General features: G+C 39.0%; 1 protein-coding gene across 1 annotated transcript in view; it reads left to right on the plus strand.

Moving 5' to 3' along the window:
• Positions 1 to 21869, plus strand: part of TRHDE (thyrotropin releasing hormone degrading enzyme) — a gene marked incomplete at its 5' end in the record, with an annotated part of 202012 nt that overhangs the window by 142701 nt on the left and 37442 nt on the right. Inside the window, 3 exons of the mRNA XM_084206037.1 lie at positions 9486 to 9574; positions 18816 to 18949; positions 19048 to 19103. Coding sequence (XP_084062163.1) covers positions 9486 to 9574; positions 18816 to 18949; positions 19048 to 19103 — 279 coding nt within the window. The remainder of the gene's footprint in view (positions 1 to 9485; positions 9575 to 18815; positions 18950 to 19047; positions 19104 to 21869) is intronic.

Consider the following 21869-nt stretch of genomic DNA (forward strand, 5'->3'; position numbering starts at 1 on the left):
CTTTTTTTTTTTTTTTTTTTTTTTTTTTTTTTTTTTTTGCCTTAGCTGAGCTTTTCATTGTGGACCAGTCTGTTAGTCTTGGGTGAGGGCAGAACCGCTGTAACCCCAGAATCCTGATGTCAGCACCATTTCCTTTCCTCATTTTACTTAAACCCAGCAAACTGTGGATCCTACAGTTAATGTGGTGTGTGTCACACTTACTGTGCCCTGCTGTTTCATTTCTGCACTTCACACAGTGTTGCTGTCAGAAATTGTCTGTCTACAGGATTTGTGAAATTCCTGTCTGTTTCAGACATCAGGAGGCCTTCTCCTGTTTATACAACTAAAGTACTGTCCTTTCTGGTTTCAAGTTAGCTGACTGCAACTTCTTCCTTGATGAAAAAGTCTGGTGTTGTCTGCTTTTTCATCCCCTTTGTAGGGGAATTCAGCTTAGTCAGTTGCCTTTACCAGTTTTTCTCATGTGTTTCTCACTGTTCTTTGTATTAAACTCCTTGTTCTCAATTTGAACTCAGGAGTTAAGGTTACACTGGACATATGCATATGACCAGTGAACACCTCAAGCTGTGTTCAGGGCATCTCAGTTATTTCAAATTGTTCTTTTTTATCCATTTTTCATTTCTATTTGTCTTTGCTACAAAGTTAGTGAAATATTCCCTTCCTATCTGCCATCTTCCATGCTCACAGGATACAAGGAATCCCTTGACACCCTGTCTCAGTGTAGGAAGTGTAATAATTGTGAAAGAGGGAATAACATCATCTTCTGTTGTGTAATGCCTCTGGGCACAGCCTGCAATCACTTTACTGGCATATTTTAAATAGAATGAAATCTCTGTGTTCTTCAGTCTTCTGAGAATGATACTCACAACATGAATATATTGTCAGCTCCTTATCCATTAAACAGAACTAACACTCTTGTAGCATTGCACTTAATAAAAATGTGTGATTTCCTGTGATCCTCACATGAGCTTCCCCTGGAACCTGAATTACTCCTTACTGAATGAGATACTATACTATATAATAACCTGGGAAAATCTCTATGATACTTTTAAATTATCTTTCCCAACACAATCTTTCAACAAAGTGTGGCTTACAAAATTGTATCCTACTGAGTTCTGCTTCTTGTATAATCTTTTTCTGTAGTAGGAAGCTCTGAAGCTGTTCTGCTGTTCAACAGCTTTCACTCATTTTCCACTGACCACCTTACATGTGCTTGTACTCTCAGCCTAGGATGAAAGGCTTCCAGGTATCACTGCAACAAGGCTCATGACTTTATAAATTAGTTGAATACGCTTTAAGGTTTTCTGTTAACAATTTATCTTTCAACTTTCACTGTCTTAACAGTGAAAAACAAAGGCTTTCTTTTGGTTTGTGTTGTAGTTTGACCTCAGCCAGCATCTAAGCCTTACACAGCCACTCGCTCACTCCCCACGTTGGGATGGGGGAGAGACTTGGAGAAGTGACAAAACTCCATGCTTGAGACAAAATCACCTTAAAAGAGAAAGCAAAAAATGTGTGCACAAGCAAAGCAAAACAAGGATTTTAGTCACTGCTTGTTCCCTTGGGCAAGGAGGTTTTCAGCAATTCCCAGGAAAGCCAGGCTGCATCATGCTTGACAGTTGCTTGGGAAGACAAATGCTGTGATGTTCCCTCTTCCTCCTTCTTCCCCCAGCTTTATATACTGAGCATGAAGTCACAAAGTATGGAGCATTCCTTGGGTCACTTGGGGTCTGTTGTCCTGGCTGTGCCTCCTCCCAGCTTCTCTGCACCCCAAACCTCCTTGCTGGTAGGGTGGGGTGAGAGACAGGAGAGGCCTTGGTGCTGTGTAAGTACTTCTCAGCAATAGCTAAAACATCCCTTTGTTATCAAAACTGTTTTCAGTAACAGTCAAAAAAATAGCCCCATAATAGCTACTAGGAAGTAGTAGCCCAAACCTTGCTAATCTTGCTAATAGAAACTGTACTTTTCTTGGCAAGAAAAGTGAGAGATCTCTACTGTCTGTTTTTTGTACTGATTTAATATCCAAATATCATACAATCCTTTCTTTAGTTCATTACCAACTTTCTGTGCCTTTTATTTTGTAATAGGCATTAAGGTCATTAGCCAGAAACATCTGCAGCCATCCATCTAAATGCTTCTATTACTTGTCACTATTTGTATATGTCTCAGATATACAAATATATCTGCCAGGATCAGCCAGGTATTTAACTGAAGTAAAAATACAAACCTTTAAATCTTAGTTTTTGTTCTAAAGATTTACCTTTCAAAAGGTCAGATTTTCTCATTACTTTGCTTTTGTTGCTTTTTTGTGTCTGAAATCCAAGCACATGAGTTCATGCGGATGACTCATAGCAATATATTCCCTTGATAAGAAATGCTAATGTCAGCATCCTAACCTGTTCAGGGAATCACCACTGTTTGCAAGGACCACACTGGGAATGTATTCCCTTCTTAGACTCAGTGCTGCTCAGCTGAGCATATGTGTTTATGTACGAGACTTCAGGATTTCCATCTGGAGAGAGCTGAGAACAGGAAACATGCCAAGGAGTCCTTGCTCCCAGTTTCTCATCTTCAGCCACTCTCGATGTACCACATTGTTATCTTTAACTAAAGAGGCAGAGTTAGCATTTTGGGTATTAAGTTCTGGTGGTTAAAATAAGGAGATCAGTGTCTTAACCAGTCAGTTTTACTCTTGGATTTTCTTTTTTATGGTTTTTACTCTTAAACTATTTTTATGCCTCACTTCATCTCTGTGTTAAATAGCTTTAATCATATCCCTCAATGATATGAGGTCTCAGATTGTTACACTCTCAAAATACTTCACAAAGATTAGTAAGTGTTACCAATGAACAAGAAATGGATTCCCATCCCACAGAAATTTTCAACATATCAAAACATTTCCCTGCACTGAATCAGGACAAAAATCAAAGCAAAAATATGGGAAAAATTGGTTTAGAACATTCATTTCAATTCTGTAATTTAACTACCTTACATTTCAGTTTCAGTCATTTCAACTTCTCCCTGCAATTTTTTGAATCAGCAAACTGAAAGTTCTTATTTAAAACAGTAGTTATAAAATGTTGCAGCAGTGCCTTTTTAAAATACTGTGTTCAAAAATCTGTGCTGAAGCCTTCTTTTTCTTACAAGCACCTTGGTTTTGAAAATTTGCCTTTTTCACTTAGAAATGAAAAAAATTCATAGGGAAGCTCAGGTTTAGTTATGGAATGTCTCTTTGTCAACACTGAGTGGATGGAAAGGCCCATTTAGTTGCTTGCATGTGTGACTGGTGCCATTCAAGATGCCATCAGGTGTCTTTACCTTGTGCTACCAGCCTGTGAGAGCATCCTTATTGTCTTACAGACCATAGCAGAGGTCTCAAATACCCTACCCCATCATTTGCCATCACCTTGAACAATTGAATTTATCCCAGAGAAACTGAGTCATGGAAGAGTGATGGTTGGGATTTCACCCGTGCCAGCTGATGGGTACATGACTGCTGTTCTTGCAGCCCAAGATAACTCACAATTTTATTTCTCAGCCTACTGAGGTATTTGAAAATACATACAGCTTTTGGTGTTAAGCTTTCCTGAAAGTAATTCTGTAGCAGCTTTGCAGTGGGAGAGATTAGGAAAAAAGCAGATGGCAAATCATTTGCCTCAATTGACTTGATTGATTTTGTGTGATGCCACTGAATGTACAGCCCGTATATCTTCCTTTGATATCATGTTCTACCTACAGTGAAACTTGGTTTCCTGTGCTCTGATACCATTAGAGCAGAAGGCTTTATCTCTAAAGTCTCTTCCCACCTAAATCATTTTATGATTCAAGTTTATGATTGCCACTACACTTTAAATTAATTATCCTTATTATATCCTGCTAAGAGGCAAACCACTTGATTTGCTTTTGTGCAAAGCTTTTTAATTTTGCCCCTAATTTTTCTGTTGTTAGATGTACTAAAAAAAAGTATTTTTTTTCCTTAAATCTGTGCATTGTTCTGTTCTTCTGCCTTGCCATAGTTCTCCTCCTTTGATTTCCTGGCTAAGTATATAATCAAAGACTATTAATAGATATCTTTTAAATCTAGATGTATGTAGCTTCTTGTAATTTAAATGGGGTTTTATGTGGTTTTTGAGGTCCAGCTTCCTTCTTAAATATTCCTAAAGAAATTAATCTGTACCAGGATAAGAGAGAAGAACTTTTTAGAAATATAAGCAAAAAGTGAAAAATTAGATGGTTGAATTTCTTAGTGGACAGTCATAGCCCATGAAATTCTGGAAAAACCTGCACTGAATTTTTTTCTTATTCAGCTGTGTGATAAAGGGTGTGGATGAGTTAGGTTTCAAGAGTTTTCTGGTAATAGGAGTTTTGTGAGTGTAATAAAAACAAGTATTACTTACCAAGATGACAGAAGTATTCCTTAGTGCTAGTTGACATGGTAATAAAAAGGCAGATGGAGCTTAATGTTGATAATGAGGTGATACATGTGGGGAAAGCAGTTCTAACTCTGATACTCAGTGGTGGGTTCTGAAGAAACTATTTTCTCTCAGGAAAGATATCTTGGACCTGTGGTAGGTAATATTCTGTAAATATCAGCTCACTGTCCAGACATGGTCAAGCAAGTATATAGGACAGTAGGGATTAGTAGAAAAGGAGCCTTTTAAAAAGTATAAAGAGTGTAGAAGAGAAAAGAATTATGCCACTTTTAATCCCTGGTAGATATGCCTTCGAAGCACTGAAGCAAGGCTTGGTTTTCTAACCTGAAATAATAGGTAGAAAAAAATAGAGAGGTGGACAATAAGAAGGATTAAATACAGTTTCTGTGTAAAGAACAGCAGGATAGATTAGAAATCTTTAAGCCAGAGGTCTGTAAAAGCAGAATAAAAGAGGACTGTGGTTGTTCACTTCCTCTGCCATTCAAATGTAGGTAAGCTGAATTCTACAGTGGTACTTTAGTTACAGATGTTCTGTCACTTTATGTGAAGCAGTCACATTGCTTGTATACTCCTTATAATGCAGGATAATAAGCCTCTGAGTATTGAGCAGATACCTTCATTGTTCTTTGAGTAATGACTAGGAATAAAGCAACTTCTATGTTTAGTTTTGAATTCAGGGGAGAAGGGAGAAATGCCATTGGAAGAATGTGGTATTCACTGCTGGCAGTGTGTGGAAGCATGGTACATTATGGCTACTGGGAAGATGAATCTTGAAAATGTATGGATTTACATCCCAGCAAAAACATTTCACATTTTATTAATATGAAAAAGTAGTTGAAAAGGTGTGCAAAATCTGAAATGCTAGGAACCTTTCCTTTTTGTTTTTAATTACCTGAGATCTTTATTTTGTAAGCAGAAGAAATAAACTACTGCCCTTTTTCTGGCTTTGCAAAGAATCCACTGAATCTCTTTGCAAAGAATCCACTGAAAACCCAATGTTACTACAATAATATTACTATTCATCAGAGGCAATAGTGTGAGGCATCACGATTGTTTAATGTTTTATGGTCTCAGGATTTGCCCACAAAGGGATCTTAGTTCTTTTTTGCTGAAAATTGTTACCAAGTAATCATCACAAATACGATAATTTTCCAAGTGAGATAAAGTATACTAATACTGCCTACCTAGTAATTATGTAATGCTTTAGATAAAAAGAAAAAAAATCTATATAATCCACACAGAGCATAATTACTTTGCTTCTAGTATTGCATGTACTTTAACTGATGCAAGATTCTGATACTTTGTGAAACAAGTCCTTCTGATGAATTTTTAAGCTGAATGAATGAATACTCTTCAGTATTTTGCATTTGATATAGTGCTAAAAAAAGTCCATCAATGCATTCCCTCATGCATTGTCCTGTCAACCTAAGTTTAATTATTTCACATGAGCTGTTTCTCACTTGTAGATCAGCAAAAAAAGGTTTATTTATACTACCTTTCAACAAGATTCCCCTTTCCTTACATTTCTTGAAGAACAATGTTATGTTCAGCACAGTTCATATTAACATGTCTGTTCTAGTTTTAGGTGTCTCTTCTCCTCAGCTCCAGAGATGTTTTTTTTCAAATTCCTGAAATAGCCCTTAGTTTTTCCACAATAAGAGGTTTGCCTTTAGCTCCCCGTCGAAGTGATCAGGTTTGATTGTGGAGGGACATAATGTGGGACACCTCTGCAGCTGAGCAGCATCTCAGGCAGACTGAACACAGAGTTCATTAGCACCATTTCATCCAGGGACTGAGTGGGCTATCTGTACAGGCATCTGAGTCCTGCAGACATAATTGTGACAGTAAGAAGACTAAATGGGTTGTTTCAAGCCTTGCTGCCCTGGTCACTGGGCCCTCAAGGCTAGATTCTTATTGTCACTGACAACTGGTTTGTCAGGTGGAATGGGATGCTTTTTTCCCCAGTTCCATACATACTGAGAGCATGCTGGTCGTGCTCTCAACATATAAAGAATAAATAAAGGGTCTGCACACTCTGAGACAAAGCAGGAGGAAAGCAGGAGAGCGGGCCCCCTTTTTCCTCTTTGCTCGGTAAAGTGGAAGACTCCTGACAGAACAGCACAAGAAAAGTTTGCTTCTTTCTAGTCATCCCTGGAGAACACAGTCCATACAGATCATTCCCAGGCAATGAATGGAAGACGCCTTTTTGGAAGGTGAGCCAGATGCATCTCCTGAACATACACAGAAGTTAGCTACAACTTCTTCTGCAACAGCAGCAGAAGTTTCTCTGAGAATGAAGAAAAATAGAAGGAGAAAACAAATAAACAAACAGAAGGAGAAAACAGTAACAGTTAAATAGGAAAAATGTTTATTTTTCTAGATGTCTACTAAAAGGATACCTGTGGTTCCTCTGGGAAACCACTAACCAAGAGGGTGAGTTTTGAAGGTTCTGGAAAGCACTAAGAATGTCAGGAGGTCTCTTGTATTGGGTAGATAAAAGTTAAATTTGCCAGTACTAAGATTCCCAACTAAATCCAACATGTTTTCTGGTGCGTAGATTTTGTGAAACTTATTCTGCAGCTAGATCACCTTTCAGAGAAGGATCTGTCTTTACTTCAGTAAGATTTACCTCAGTTGGAGGCAATATAAAATATTATAAGGAAGTATAAAATTCTTCTCTGTATAGATATTACAATGTACAGAATACCATTCTGTGAAGTTCCTTCTTGATATAACAGGTGTCCATGAATATGTTCATACATGAATAATTGTGGGTGTGTATATATATGTGCTTTATTCAGCTACATAGGCAGCTCACAGTATCTTTTATTTTGCAGTTTAGCTTTTTCAGGAGGAGTTCAGGTGTCATTAAAATTCCATGCAAATGCAGTTTTAATTTTTTTTTCACATACCAATGTTCCTGTTCTTTCCCATAGTGTAGAAACTCCATGCTAAATTTTGCCTTATTTTTCTCAGTCATAGTTTGCGAGTATCTTTTTAATTCTGGAGAGACAAGTATTTAGAACTGGGTATGTTTCTAAAGGCAGTGCATTTACTAGAAGGTTTTTATGAACAGGCCCGAAAACACTGGTGTGTATCAAGTAAGGTATAAGGTATTTAGGGCAGTAGTGAATATAATTCAGTGTATCACTTCACGGCATTTGCTGACTGCCCTCACCTGTTGAACCCAGGAGTTACTGCTGCTGTAGCTAAAGCAGCAGGACACAGTACACACTGTATCTCATGAATCCAGTTCACAGTCCAGAATATTAGTTAGCCAAAAATGAAGGTAACATCCCCAGACTGGGAATTGGAGAAGCTAATGCACTAATGGACATCCTCTTCTGCTGGCTGTGCACTCTGTGGAGTGTGATAATATCCAGCACAAGAAGTGGGCAGACTGATAAAGCCAAGAGAATCTTCAAATGACACAGCTTAATTATCCAAAAAGTGTCTGCCAGAGCATGTGCTTATGTGGAGCTTCTCTTCAGGGCAGGAGTAGAGCTAATTATTTTCCTAGTGTGTCATAGTACTAACATTCAGAGAACCTAAAATCACATGGAAACTTTTTTCTTCTTTCATATGGCAGTAAATGCCATGTTTTATTTCTTGTGTCACTCACAGCTCTTTCAGCTGTACGGTTGTCCAAGTATCTCCCATCTTTGCTGAATCTCTGCTGTATGGACGAGTGTTTCCCTGCACACAATTCTGTTCTAAGCAGTGCCTATTCCTGTGTGTCCTGGGAGCTCTTTGCAAATGGGTGGGAGCTATGAGCCAAGTGTGGTGGCAGGGTTGGGCTCTGTCCCTCCCCCAGCCTCCAAGTCATGCCAGCAAGGCAGCCCTTGGAAGCCAGCCCATGTTGACTGTGGCTGTGGAACATTTGGGTGGTGTTTGTAGTTAAATGGAGGAAGCTTCTGGGTAAGTGGAGAGGAACAAACCTAATATTTTCTTCAGTACAGTGGGCTAGTTTTGCAATGCTGTGTACTAGCAGGAGAGAACTGGCCTGCAATTGTCTTTAAACCATTTTAATGCAATCAGTCTAAAATGATATTCTTGGTATCAAAGTGGTGCTATATGGTGATATCTGAGTCGGGTCCAGTCTCTTGCCATGCTGCCTTGCTTAACTGCACACATACTACCACTGACCACCTACCAAGGGACCATCTGTACAGCACCTAAGGCAAAGGGACCACCTGTACCATGCTGAGGGCTTCCCCTTTACTGATTTACAAAATGACATGGCAGGCCTATGAGGGAAATGTCTACTTTTTCACTGACTGGTGAAATGCTGCTTTTGAGAGTTAAGAAGTAGAGATGATGATAAAGACAGGAAGGAAATAATCCTTTCCATCTGTCCCTAAAAATATTCCCTTCACACAGTCAATTTCTGTTTATTCAGATAAAGATGTTATTTATAACATTTACTTCAAACGAGAAACAATTTGTAATACCCTATGGGGAAGATGGGGTCTGATTATACCAGTGTATCACCAAACCCACATATGGTATGTTTTGTCCAGTTTGCATATGCACAGGTGGTCATAAATGGTGCCAAGAAGGGAAGATCTCTCCCATTCATTTTGCTTTTCTAAACCAGCAGCAGTAAAAGCCCATTGTAGCTTTTTAAGAAGTTGCTAGAAGTGTATGGTATTTTTCAACTTTGAAGTCCCTATAAATCAGAGCATGTCTTATGTGGAGGTTTTTTCTAAGTAAATGTAAAAAAGCGTTCTTCTTTTTATGAGTAATCATTATTTCCTCTTTTGTAAAGCATTTTTTTAAACTAGGAAAAGCTTTGTTAAAAAGTCCTTCTATGATGATAGTGTGTGAAAAAACGGGAAATATAATTTAGGTTGGGGTTTTTTTAAAAAAAATTATTTTTCTTTGTTTTATTGCTAATGCAAATGCATTTCAAAATCAAAGTAACTTGTTAGAATACACAGATCTTTACACTGCTACTGAGATTGTGTTTTGATTTCTTTGACATGATCCCTGATTGCTGTAAGAAGAATCAGTTCAGTATTTTTGTTCTTAGATTCCCCCTCCTTTGTCTTGCAGCTACTTGTGGCAGATTCCATTAACAATTGCAGTAGGAAATACGAGCCACATCTCATCAGAGGCAATTATATGGGTGTCTAACAAATCAGGTAAAAATAAACTTTCCTCCCAGTGGAATCTCATAAAGCATACTTTTGTTTTCCTCAAATGTATCTTTGGAATTGATCCTAGATAATTGTTTAGTTGCTCTGCACCCAGTTTTAACTGCTTAAAATGAATTGTGAAAAAAGCAGAGCTGGGAAGGGAGGGAGGAGGATGAAGGATGAGCAACAATCTAGATTTATAGTATTGCAGAACTTAGACAGTATAATGTAAAGCTTTTGCAAAGAAATGTAAAATGCTAAGTACTTTATATTTGGCAAAACATATCAAATAATTGATGAATGCAATTCACTTTATTAATGGGTCAAAATTAAATGTAATATTGTATAACGAAGCCGATATGATGAGTATTGTTTAGTAAACTTAGAATTCTAGCATTTTTAACTCGATCCATAGTCTCAACGAGGCCTAAGAAATGGTTGCTGTCATTAAAATTTTCCTTATTGATCTATAAAAAGTATTTGTTCTCTCTATTAGATAACCATATGCTGGACCTCGAAAGTGCATTGTTCTGCTTACTACATATTTTCTTTCTCCTCAGTTCCTGCATGATCATAACGGTTTTAGTTACTGTCTGGAGGAGAGTGAGTGCTAGATGCCAGTGGTTTTTTATCATCTAAGAAAGGAAGCCCACCAAAGAAATTTCATGAAATATTTATCTATTTCCTTAGCACTTCATGCTACATTGTCTGAGAGTTTTCAACTAGAATTAAAAAGAGTGAGGGAAGACATGTGGGGACTTGCATGGAATTATTATATAGATGGCAGAAGAAGAATGGATGCATCCCCTTTATATGTGGACTGTAGAGGGAGAACTGACCATTTCTTGTATAATTAGAAAGTATGGAGATTTCCCTCTACTAGAAAATTAATGGGAGAGAGGGGAGCCAAACCTGTGTGAGATGTTTTTTCTCTTTTCTAAGTTACTAAAATATATTAGTCACATAGAGCTTAGCAGCCAGAAGGACCGGAAATGAATGGTGTATGGTCAGCAGAAATCTGAGTACCCCAGCCTTCTGGTGGTACAAGGTATGTGTTGTTACCCAGGTCATTTGCAGCCTATGAAAAAGTAACATGTCTTATGCTGCTCCCATGATAGAATGATCTAGAAGTGTGCCTGCAATGAGAGCAATTTTCATACCTGGGGAGCATACTCTCACCAAAGTGTACAGGTTCTGCCTCACTTTTCAGAAACTTAGTATTTTGGCCATACTTTTTAACATTTACATTCCAGAAAACTTCAAGACCTGTTTGCACTTTCAGAGTCTGCCTTAATGACCTGTTCTACTTTTGTCCTTTAGGGCTTGATTGAACTCTCATTGAAGTTATTAGAAAGATTCTCACTAACTTCAGAGCGAGTTGATCATCCCATCTCATTAGGTTGCACATGCATGCCTCCCTCCCTTCACTCCCTCCTTCAAAGTTCACTGTATGACTATTATCTACATAGATGCTTCCTCATTGCCTTTTACTTGCAGAGTGCTGTGGAGGAACAAGTCCATAAAACTGCTACCCACTCTTTTAAGATCTACTGCTTCTGTTGGAATACCTTCAAGAAATCAACAAATTAATGATGGCCAGTGCGAGCAATTATTTTAGGCTGGCTACTATATAGAAATTAAAGAAGAACCTTTCCGAGTCATCAGTCTCCTGTGTAGCAAATCAATGACACTGTGATCTATTGTCATTATTATTGTTCTTCCTCATTACTTTCACTCACTTATTCACTTGCTGTGCCTCATTGAAAATGAGACTGTAAACTTGTGACTACAGCAAGAATGTCCTCTTGCTTCTACTTATTGTGGTCTAGGCTGCTATGTATTGAGGCTAGTATACATGATTCCTGGGAGTATTTTTGCAGCTGGTATGTTTGTTTTATGGGAATGAGGGAGGAATTCTGAGACTCCAAAGGAAAATTTCCAGGTTTGATTCTTGTGGACTGGAAGAATCTTGAAGACTTTCTGTTGTACAGAGGACAGTTTAAGTATAGTCCCAGTGGGTAGTGTTGGAAAAAGTCTGCAAGCTGGAGGTGAAACAAACTGCTGCAGAGGGTATTTGGAAGATTGGAAGAGGTCACATTGTTCTTCAAGTGCGTGTAATTAAATGCAGCTACGCAAATCAGCTTTGGAGTAAACGCTGTTCGTGAGGATGTTTTCTGTGCCCTTTTTAGGAAGGAGTAGGCAATTCCTGCTTGTTGACTAAACTGTTGTGCTGAAGGAGCTTCCAGTGTGACTGAAAGAGTAGACAGGAGCTAATGAACAGCTCTCTGTTGTTATTGTGGTCTGTTGACCCTGGCTGGACACCAGGTGTCCACCAAACTCAATTTATCACTCCCCACTGAAGCTGGACAGGGGAGAAAGAATATAAAAAAGTGTTCATGGATCTTGGATAAGGTCTGAGTTAGAGATCCCTCACCAAGTACTGTCTCAGCAAAACAGACTCAAAATAGGAGCAGGATAATAAGAAGTAAAAACAGGCCTTAAAATGCCTTTCCCCCCCTCTCCAACCCTCCCTGTTTCCTAGCTCTGCCTCCACTCCCCCAGCATGGATAAGGGAATGGGGCTTATGGCCAGTTCGTCACACGTCATTTCTCCCACTGTCCCTCCCTCAAAGTCACAGCCTCCTCTCAGGCACACCTTGTCTGGTGTGGGTCTCCTCCATGGGCTGCAGGTGGATCTCTGCATCCCTGTGGATCTCCACGGGCTGCAGGGGCACGGCTGCCCCACCATGGGCTGCACCGTGGGCTGCAGAGGAATCTCAGCTCTGGGGCCTGGAGCACCCCCTGTGCCTCCTTCTCCACTGACCTTGGTGTCTGCAGGGTTGTTCTCTCACATGTTCTCACCCTGTTCTTCTCTGCCCACAATTACATCTGAGCAATAACTTTTTTTCTCCTTCTTCTTCTTCTTATGATATAATTTGTCACAGAGGCATCTCTACCAATTCTGGTTGGCCCAGCTTTGGCCAGCAGCATGTCCGTCTTGGACCCAGATGGTATTGCCTCTGCTGGACATGGGAAAAGCTTCTGGCAGCTTCTCACAGAAGCCTCTGGAAGCTTCTCTCTAGCCTCCCCTCTGCTACCAAACCTGGCCATGCAAACACAACATAGTCATTACTACTGATCACACACCTAATTTCAGCTGCCAATAGGGAAAAGGGTTCGAGTTGATGACTGCCACTGTGATATCCTGGCATATCATTTAAATCTTCCAATAAAATTAACCTTGTCTGTAGGTTATCTGATAGAAATGAAACCACTGCAGTTTTGAAAAAGCTACATATAGAAATACATCAAAACAGGTTCCTTTTTTTTGGTGGTATTTCAAATAACAATATCCATCAGGAGTTAACCCTGTGCCTTGCCCTCACCAAGAATGGTTATTTGCTGATGTAAGAGGCTTTTCTTCATGTACATCCAGAAAGACAAAAGAAAGAATTGTTGATTTTTACATCCTCTCTGCCAGTCTGTGACCTCATCAAGATGCTGTAGGATACCAGTTGGTATTTTCATGAACAAAAGGATATGAGGCTGCTCTCCAGCTCTGAGAACGACATGAATTTAGGATGATTGAGTTGCTGCTCTGTCCTCATCTTGTCTGTCTCTGGCTACATGCCAGAGGTAGTGAGCATGCAGATCACTGATGGTTCAATATGCTGAGCAGGATCAGTTCAGATAACTGTGTCTCACCACAATTGCTGGCAACAACACTAGATCTGTCCATTCTACACAGCACTAAAGTGAAGGAACACACTGGAAATTACATCTACACAGTGTCTTTTTGAGTTGTAGTTCATTGTCCTTTGCAGGAAATCCTGTAGGGAGGACAGTGCCAGGCCTTGGCAACTTGTTTGACAAGGTGCATTGTTGCTGTTGGGTAAGAAACAACCCAGACTTACTAGAAGGCTGGTTTGCACAGCATAGTTGTTTTACTTTGGATTCTCTTTTTTTATACATTGTTCTAATACAGATAGACTAGATTGGTCAATTAATTAATACCTTTCACTTGATTGGTTAATTAACAAAACACTTTTCTTATAAACCATCTTTGAAAAAATTGGAAAACAGAGAGTAGGAAAACAACACTTGCAGGTTGTTTATAATAATAAGCTATCATTGTTTATCTTCAACTCCCTAAAGTCTCACAAGCCGATTCTGGGAAAACTAAATCTAAAAAAGCTCTTCCCACCTGTTTGTGGAAGGTATGTAGGCATAGGTTTGAAAGCTTTTAATTTTGCAAGTGTTTCTCCCAGTCTCTCTTCTCCTTACCCAGTAAACCATAACATCTATGTAACTGTATTTCTACTCATCAGTTCATATACCAGCCATCAGATGAAGGTCCTTTTACTGGGTTCAGTTTGTCTGGTGTGTGAAGTGGATCTGTCTCATTTGCTCTCAGAGTGCTGCCCCAAGGTCACCACCACCTTTTCTGTGTTCACTCCTCACAGCCATAGATGAGGCTGTTCTGCTTCAAGTAACTGTAAGCCAGTCACAAAGGAAACATCTTGTGCTAGACCTTCTTTTCCATGCTAGGTCAGAAACATCATGCTAAGATGGCTGCAGTGCTCTTTGTGCCTCAGTCTTGCCGGTCTGCTGAATGGTAAATTTTGTTGGCACTGTGGAAATCATTGCTGTTACAAACTTCTGCTCTGTCATATTCCAGGTCTTGTTTCTGTCGCCTGGATAAGTTGCCTCTTTTGTGGTTGCTGTAATAATCTGTGAACATGTATCCATAGCATTTTGGGATCAGCCCAAAATCAGTAGTGGGTAGAAAGCCAGGAACCAGCTTTGGACCCATTCCATCCCTATGACTACTAAGCAGGGCTTGTGGGAATGTGTTGGTCATTTCTGATGAAGGTGTACTAGGTGTGGAAGCACAGGCTTACCTGTGCATGTTTCTGCAAATCTAGAACTGACCTTAACCTCAAGTGAGGAAGTTTAGCTAGCATCCATTTCCAATAGGTGAGCAAGGCTTTGGAAAAAGGCCTACTTGCTGTTCCCTGGGAATCATTTTTCTGGTGCTCGGTCTCCAAGTAGGAAACATCTCCATGCAACTCAGCAAGTGCTGCTGAACTGGCTGACACAGCTTTGGTCCCTGCCCTTTCCATCCCCACCTCCTGTTTATTAACTGATTTGTTATGTTCCAAGGAAATACTCCTTGGATAGACCTCTCTATCTCAGTTAAAGTATCTGCTGTTCAGATTTGCTTCTAATATCTCCTCAAAATTGCCATGAGATGGGGGAAAGAAAGTTCAACAAGACAATTCCCTTCCAACAGCAAGTCCCAATTTACTTTGCCACATCCTACAAGATAATCTCTACTTTAAGCCACTGAACAGTCAGATTCTCCTCCAGGAAGTGTTTTGTAGAAGATATGCTTCTCAGCTGGGGTTTGCTGGCTGCCTGCTGGGGAGCAGAGCATTAGCTGCAGCTTTAGAAAAATACCCTTTCTTTTCTTTTCTGAAACTCAGCTGCTGAGTTTTACCTGTGTTGACTCCACTCCTTCATCTTTCAAAAGTAGGAAGAAGGGAAGCACTGTGAAAAAAGATGAACATACAGGTGCTGTGTTGTGCCTCAGCCAGCCATAGTGAGGACGAGGGATACAGGACTTGGAATCCTGTATAATTTTGACAGAATGAGTCAGAATCATTCCCCTTATTCTAACAGCTTAAGATCCTAGCAGAAGACTGCTGCTTACATTGTTTATCACCTTAGTCATCAGCAGTTCCATCATGTAGGAATATTAATGGATGGAAGAGTAATTTAAAGAAAGAGTTTTCTGAGATGGAACATGATCATATTTCCTGACGTGCTCCATTTATTGTGCTCATCTCTATACCAGAATATTTTCTTTCAGCACAGAGCTGTGTCAACATGGCAAGAGAGATAGATAGAATTTTTTCTTCTGGTTTGCCTTCGCCCTGTATGAAAACTTCTTGCAAGAAGATATGCAGAATTTAATAAAGCCAGTATAAATTATTATGAAATTCCTCACAGAACACTTTTTTGCCAGAAAAATTTTGCTTGCTGGTGTGGTCACAAAATTGTGCTACACTTGTGCAGTTGTTTTTGCAGCAGAATGGAGTCAATTGCCCCAGTAGGGATTCTACTAGCTTAAAACAATTTCTTAGTATGCTAGGGGTTGTATAAAGTAAAGAATTAAAATAACAACCGTGAGTTGAAATACGTGAAATGGTACTGGAGCTGTGTTTAGCCCATACTTTTGGCAGTACTCTCTTGCAGAAGGGTGCCCTTCTCCCACACCTGCCTTACATGCTGGTTTTGATGCAGTTGAAGTTGTTGGGAGAGCTCAGAAATTCAAGCCATGTGCACCAGCTGGAGGAACTATCTCACACTTTGAGAGCAGACAAACTGGGGAGAAAAATGAGACCCTAACTGATTTTTTTACTTCAAAACAAATGTCGGAGTTTAAACGTTTCCTCCTAAATATTTCCTATATGTATGCTGCAGAACTAGAAGTTTTAGAGCACTGTTATTTTCTGAGGCATCCAGACAAATCATGACCATGGAAAAACACTTTCTGATGGAAGAAGATCAAAAAAATTCCCTTGAATCTCACATATAACGGGATATGTATTTTCAATTGACTTTTGAGAGGTAAACTAAAACCTTCAAAGATGGATTTCATTCCAAATGAAATCTTGTTTGTTGTTTAGAAAGTCATGAATGGTTTAATGTAGGGCTTAACAGTGAGTTATTACCTTTTTGCTAACTATAATATATTTAACAGAAAACTAATAAATGTGTTTGTGGTAAGTGGAAACATTACCCAGGTACAGAAATGTTTAGTGCCTGTAATTACCAAAAGCATGATAACTGACAGACACAAATATCAAATTCTAGTGAATTATATAGAACTATATGAAGCACATGTATCAGGCAGTCCCATAAAACAGCCACCTCTTTATGTAAGTTGGAAGGTGTGAAAGATTTCTGTCCTTTATTTCAGGAGAAGGTCAATACATGAGTGGTCTTATTGAAAAATAATAGCAGAAGGTTATGGTTGCATTTAAACTGACTGCTGTTTCTTTCACGAAACAGCAATAATGCCATCGTGATTTGGAAGGATGCTCTCCTTCTTTATAGTGATACATATTGGGGGTGTTGCACAGCTGTTACATGTGAAATAGCTTATTCTGAACTTGTCATATTTGACTGGGAAGTATCATTCAATACTCTGTTGAAGCATAAGTAATTTCTTCACTTTGGAGGTGAAAATGTAATAAAAATGCCCAAAGGAGAAAAGGTGCATGTATTTTTAAATTACATACAAGTTTGGAAATTTCCATTTAATGTATTTATTTACCCAGATATTGTTTAATGTGTGCTGATAGCCGATTTGGTGTGCTTTTAGGTAGCATTGTAGAGGTGCAAAGATTAACTAGTTTCAAGTAGCTGCTTTCAGGACTGGTGGCATTTGAAGGTTAGTTTGCGACCAAAGAGCATGGGCAGAAAGCTGTACTGCATTAAGGTGTACAAGGTCACCAAGGAACAGGATTTAAGTCTTCTCTAAATAGGATGGAGCAATGGGCTGGATCTGACTTGGACCCAAGGAAAAAAGGATTTAAACAGAGGAGCAAGTCTGAGAGAATTTGCTTAGGACTGATTGGTACAGCCCCTTGTGGAGAAAAGGACACACAAGCGTTACAGCCTTGTTCCAAATCAGATTGTGTGGCAGAAGCATCTTAGGTGCTTTGACAGCATGGACACCTGGGAAGTCCACAGAGTTGTAGGACTCAAGTCAAATTTTCTCAGTTCTATTTCTGCAGGGTATATTGGATCCTAAAGAACGTGTCTGCTTGATGCCTTACCACAGATAAAAGAGCAATAACAGCTGAATTGAACAGGCAACAACAGAATTATTCTGCGCTTAATATTTTTAATAAGTGTATTTTTCAGAGATTTTAATGGTTTCAGAACTACCTAGGAGAAAAGAGGACCATCTATTTTAATTCTGCAGTTTTTTATCTGAATCCATGTGCATAATGAAGGTCCTTGAATTTAAACATATAATTACGTGTTTTTAAGATTTGGATCTTGCTGATCTTTATACTTATTGCACTTCAAACTAGTAGTTATTTGTGGGCTTGCTGTTAGTCAAGGGAGAAGCACAACTTTTATCTGTAGCCCTAGTTAACTAAAATTTCCTCAGAAATTACTTTTTTATAAGAAGGACTAAAACAAATCAATTTCTTTAGGAAGCCTATGTATGAGTGAATTGTAAAGACCATACTGCTAACTTTTCTCCCATTCGTTGCCTTCAAGGAGTTCAAGGACACAAAAAAATTCTCTAATGGAACCACATTTATAACAAATTTTATGCATTTATTTATTTATTGGTTTTTTTTAATTATTAACAAGACTACTCCTTCAACAGTGTAAAAACTACTGGTTGAAAAAAGTGTTTCTGAATTTTTAGTGTGTTCTTGTTCATGGCTAGTTTTGTCAAAATAATTTACTAGATTGAAGACCTTCTTCCAGGGGTGTTGAAGCCTGGTGCTTTGTGCTGTGATAAAAAAGAAGCGCATGTTGTGAGTTCAGGGCATTTCTGTTGTTGAAATTTTGAAATCCCTATTTCTGCAAATTGTTGTGGAGTGCCTGACTGCACAAAAACATAATAAATTTAGACTTTCAGCCCTAAAGTGATTACTTAAAACAAGGGGGAAGATGAAGAACAGGTTAGGTGGTATAAGGTTAATTGGTCTAGCTCTAAAGAGGAAGCTCTCAGTGCTTAGTAGGTAGAAGCTGTTCAACTGTAAGTACTTTAATTTAAAATCCTGTGTAAAAACTTAATCAAATACATTCAGAAACACTTAAGAATCAATTTTTTTAATCACAGGTTTACTCTACTCTCTACAGCACATTCATTGAATTTTTTGAGTTACCATTGTAGAAAACTATTTAAGCATGGCCAGAATATGGCTACCAGACTTAAAGTGGGTACCTCTCATAAAAAGAATACTTCCCAGGAAAGAAGAAGCACACTTGAAGTTCTGTGTGGGTAAAAGGTCCCCATGGGAATGACAGTTGGCATCTCTCTACATCAGAACAGATGAAGGAAATTATTAATCAAATACAGTATTTTTGTTGGTCTTTGAATTAATTTTACTGCCTTCACGTATATTTAAAGAAGGAGAAAATGTAAGAGATGCACCTTTAGAATGTTTAAATTTAAAACCAAGACCCCTTCCCTTCTTCTTCTTTGTTTCCAGAACACCACAGAATTCCTGCTTTGGAAGAGGCAAGTTGGTTGCTGGGGAACATCAACCAGACTGGCTACTTCAGAGTTAATTATGATATTAGGAATTGGAAGCTGCTAATTAATCAGCTAACAAGGAACCATGAGGTAAGATCCTCTTGTCATCCCTAAAATCTGCTTTCATAGATGAGCCTTCACTGTTTCATCACCTTAAATGGTTCAATTTTTGTGCTTGCCCCTCACAGGTTATCTCTGTCAGTAATCGAGCAGGCTTGATTGATGATGCATTCAATCTAGCCAGGTATGTTTCCTGAAGATCATCTATCCTCATACACATTGCTGCAATAACTCATGCAACCATTAACTCAGCAGTTGAGTGTGTTTCAAAGTTAAGTGTGTTTTAAGCACACTTTAGTTTCCCTCCCCTGCTTTTTTTTTGGTATAGCGCATAAAAATGGTCTGTAGCACATTCACTACTCTTGATCAATAATTGCCGTAGGGTATTTCCGAGTCTGAAGAGATTTGATCAATTTTGCAGCAAGTTCAATCTAACACTTTGCAGATAAATAATCTCTTTCCTCTTTCTCTAATGACTGAGGGTTTTTTCTTCCATTTCTCCCAGTTGTCCCACCTCTCCTTTCTTTTACCACTGATCCTTGTGCTGTATTTAATTTGAGATGGAAGGCACCTTCAAGCTTCAGTAATTTTTTTGCCCTAACTTGTAATATTATATCATTTTCCCAGTACCTTTCTTTTCTTATAATCTCCTAGAACAGACTCTTTCTTCCTCTGTGGTGCTTTTCAAACATAATGGAAAAGTAGTTCCATTGAGCATTTCTGGAATTTATGCAACATTTTGTGTTTTATTATGATTAGAGTTAATAATTAACACATACAGTGCTGGTTAGGTAGTGCCTTCTTTACAAATGGGGACAATGGATTGGTCCCCATTTTGAAATCCATTATGTTGGTAGTGAAAGTGTAAAATGAGAGGAAAATAGGGGAACACTTGTAGCTTTTTGATTCTGAGGTACCTGGGAACATAGCATTAGTATAGGGTTTTGATTGCATAATTACAGATTTAATTGCAAAATTGCAAATAATGTGATTTTACCTGCACTGTCATGTCAAAGGGAGCATGAAAATAATTCCTGATACTAGCTAGTGTCTTTAAGTACCATTTAAGTACAAATGGTCACTGGAGGTGTTTGGGCTTGACAGTGTCACAGCTCAGATGATATTCTAGCATCACTGTGGTAAAACACAGTTGTGTGCCCTACCACTCTGTTCCTGCTGCTGACATAAAGTAGTGATTAGCCCTTACTTAACAGCCCAGAGATGTATTTGGGAAGGAGGTATCATGGGGAGAGGTGTATCCATTTGCTTTTGGCATGCCCCTTCATTCTTGCTTTGTGACATCTTCCCATTGTAAACAGTAAAAACTAGAAATAGGTCATTATTTGACCTATTCAGCAGGTCATGATTTGTCTACTCTCTAACTAGAAGAATATTGCAGATTATTCTGAAATATCTAGACTATTAGAACTACCAGATGTTGAGTAAAGTCATAATCTGTTCCAATTTTATTTGATTTTGACACCTCAGAGAAGTAGTGTGCAGTTACAGAGAGCCAGCACGTCACCTTCTTTTTCCATGCACGGAATGCAGTCAGATGTGTCTAGAGTTCCCTGAAAGTCTAGATCCTGAAACAAAGCTGTTTCTTAAGCCATTTTTTGTAGGTGAGTGTTTTTCTTCTGAGTCAGTATTGAGCCAGCCCTCTAGGATGTCTTGTTCATGGAGTACTAAGGTGAGGTCTTGATTAAAGATCCAACCTGAATTGTCTGGCCAAATTTCATCTACCTAATAACCACTCCAAAGATTAGATGACTAATGCATTCCCCACTAATTTTCTGAAGTAATTTTATGGGGAAACTTGGGAATACTGGAGCTGGCACCTTTTTCAGAGGCAACTACACTGGAACCTTATGAAGTCTTTCACAAGATTTCACATTAAAAAAATCTTGACTTTGTTTTGTTACTGATGGTCTGCAGCAGACTGCTGCTCCATTTGGTCTTCATGCACTATGTAAAAAAGAAGTGGAGCTATAAATGCATGTCTAGACACGTGCATACATGGATATCACTTAAGAGGAAATATTCTTCCAGTAGGGATATGCAGCTAGACTCCTGTTTCCAGAGTCCTGTCAATAGTGTTACCTTGAGTGTGTGCCTTACAAGCCAGTTTGGAGAAGGATCTGTTTGCAAACAGTAGATTTATAGTCTGTAGTTCAAGAGTAGCAGTAAGATATGTGGACCTGGCTAAACTTGCCAGGTAGGGTATACTTCTTGTTGATCTTTATTACTTTGTTAATCTCTCTTGTTTTGAAAAGACAAGTGTCTGTTAAGGAAGGCAAATTATTGCGTTTTTGAAATTAGGAAGCTCTCAGGCAATGGTATGGGAATAGGAATAACAGTTCTTTACTAGGAAAACTAAAAAACCCCAAATGCAATAACACAAATGAAAAAAACCACGGATAGAGTCAAAATACAAGCTGACACCCTGTTGGTCAGGGTGCTGGTAGCAGTCCAGTTGGATGGTGGCTGCTGTCCTCCTGCAGTGACAGATGTGGTTCTGTTTAAGCAGGGATGCTGTAGAAGAGTGCAGGTTTCCTCAGAAGGTCCAGTGGTGATGTAGATGGGGCTGGTCTTCCTCTGGGAATCCAGTGGAGAAGAAAGCTGCTTCTCTGGGAATCCGGTGGGAAAAGGCTGCCTGTGGTGTTCCAAATCTCAAATTATATGTTAGGCAGCAATGTTTGGCTCCTCCCCCTGGGTGGAGCATCTCCCAATTGGATGATGCAATTTTATCATGCAGTGACGCTCAGTGGTCCATTAATAGAAGGTATTTCCCAGAGGGAGGATTGGTTTGTGGAAAAGACAAAGAAAACTGGCCAATTAACAGAAGATAAGTGCCCCACCCCTAACAGATGGCAAATAGAATACACACTTCCAGCTACATCTTTCAACCTAGAGACAATCTATCATCTTCCTGTTAAAAAAAAACCCAAAA

Source organism: Fringilla coelebs (genome assembly GCF_963513975.1).
Source record: "Fringilla coelebs genome assembly, chromosome: 5".
NCBI classification, from domain to species: domain Eukaryota; kingdom Metazoa; phylum Chordata; class Aves; order Passeriformes; family Fringillidae; genus Fringilla; species Fringilla coelebs.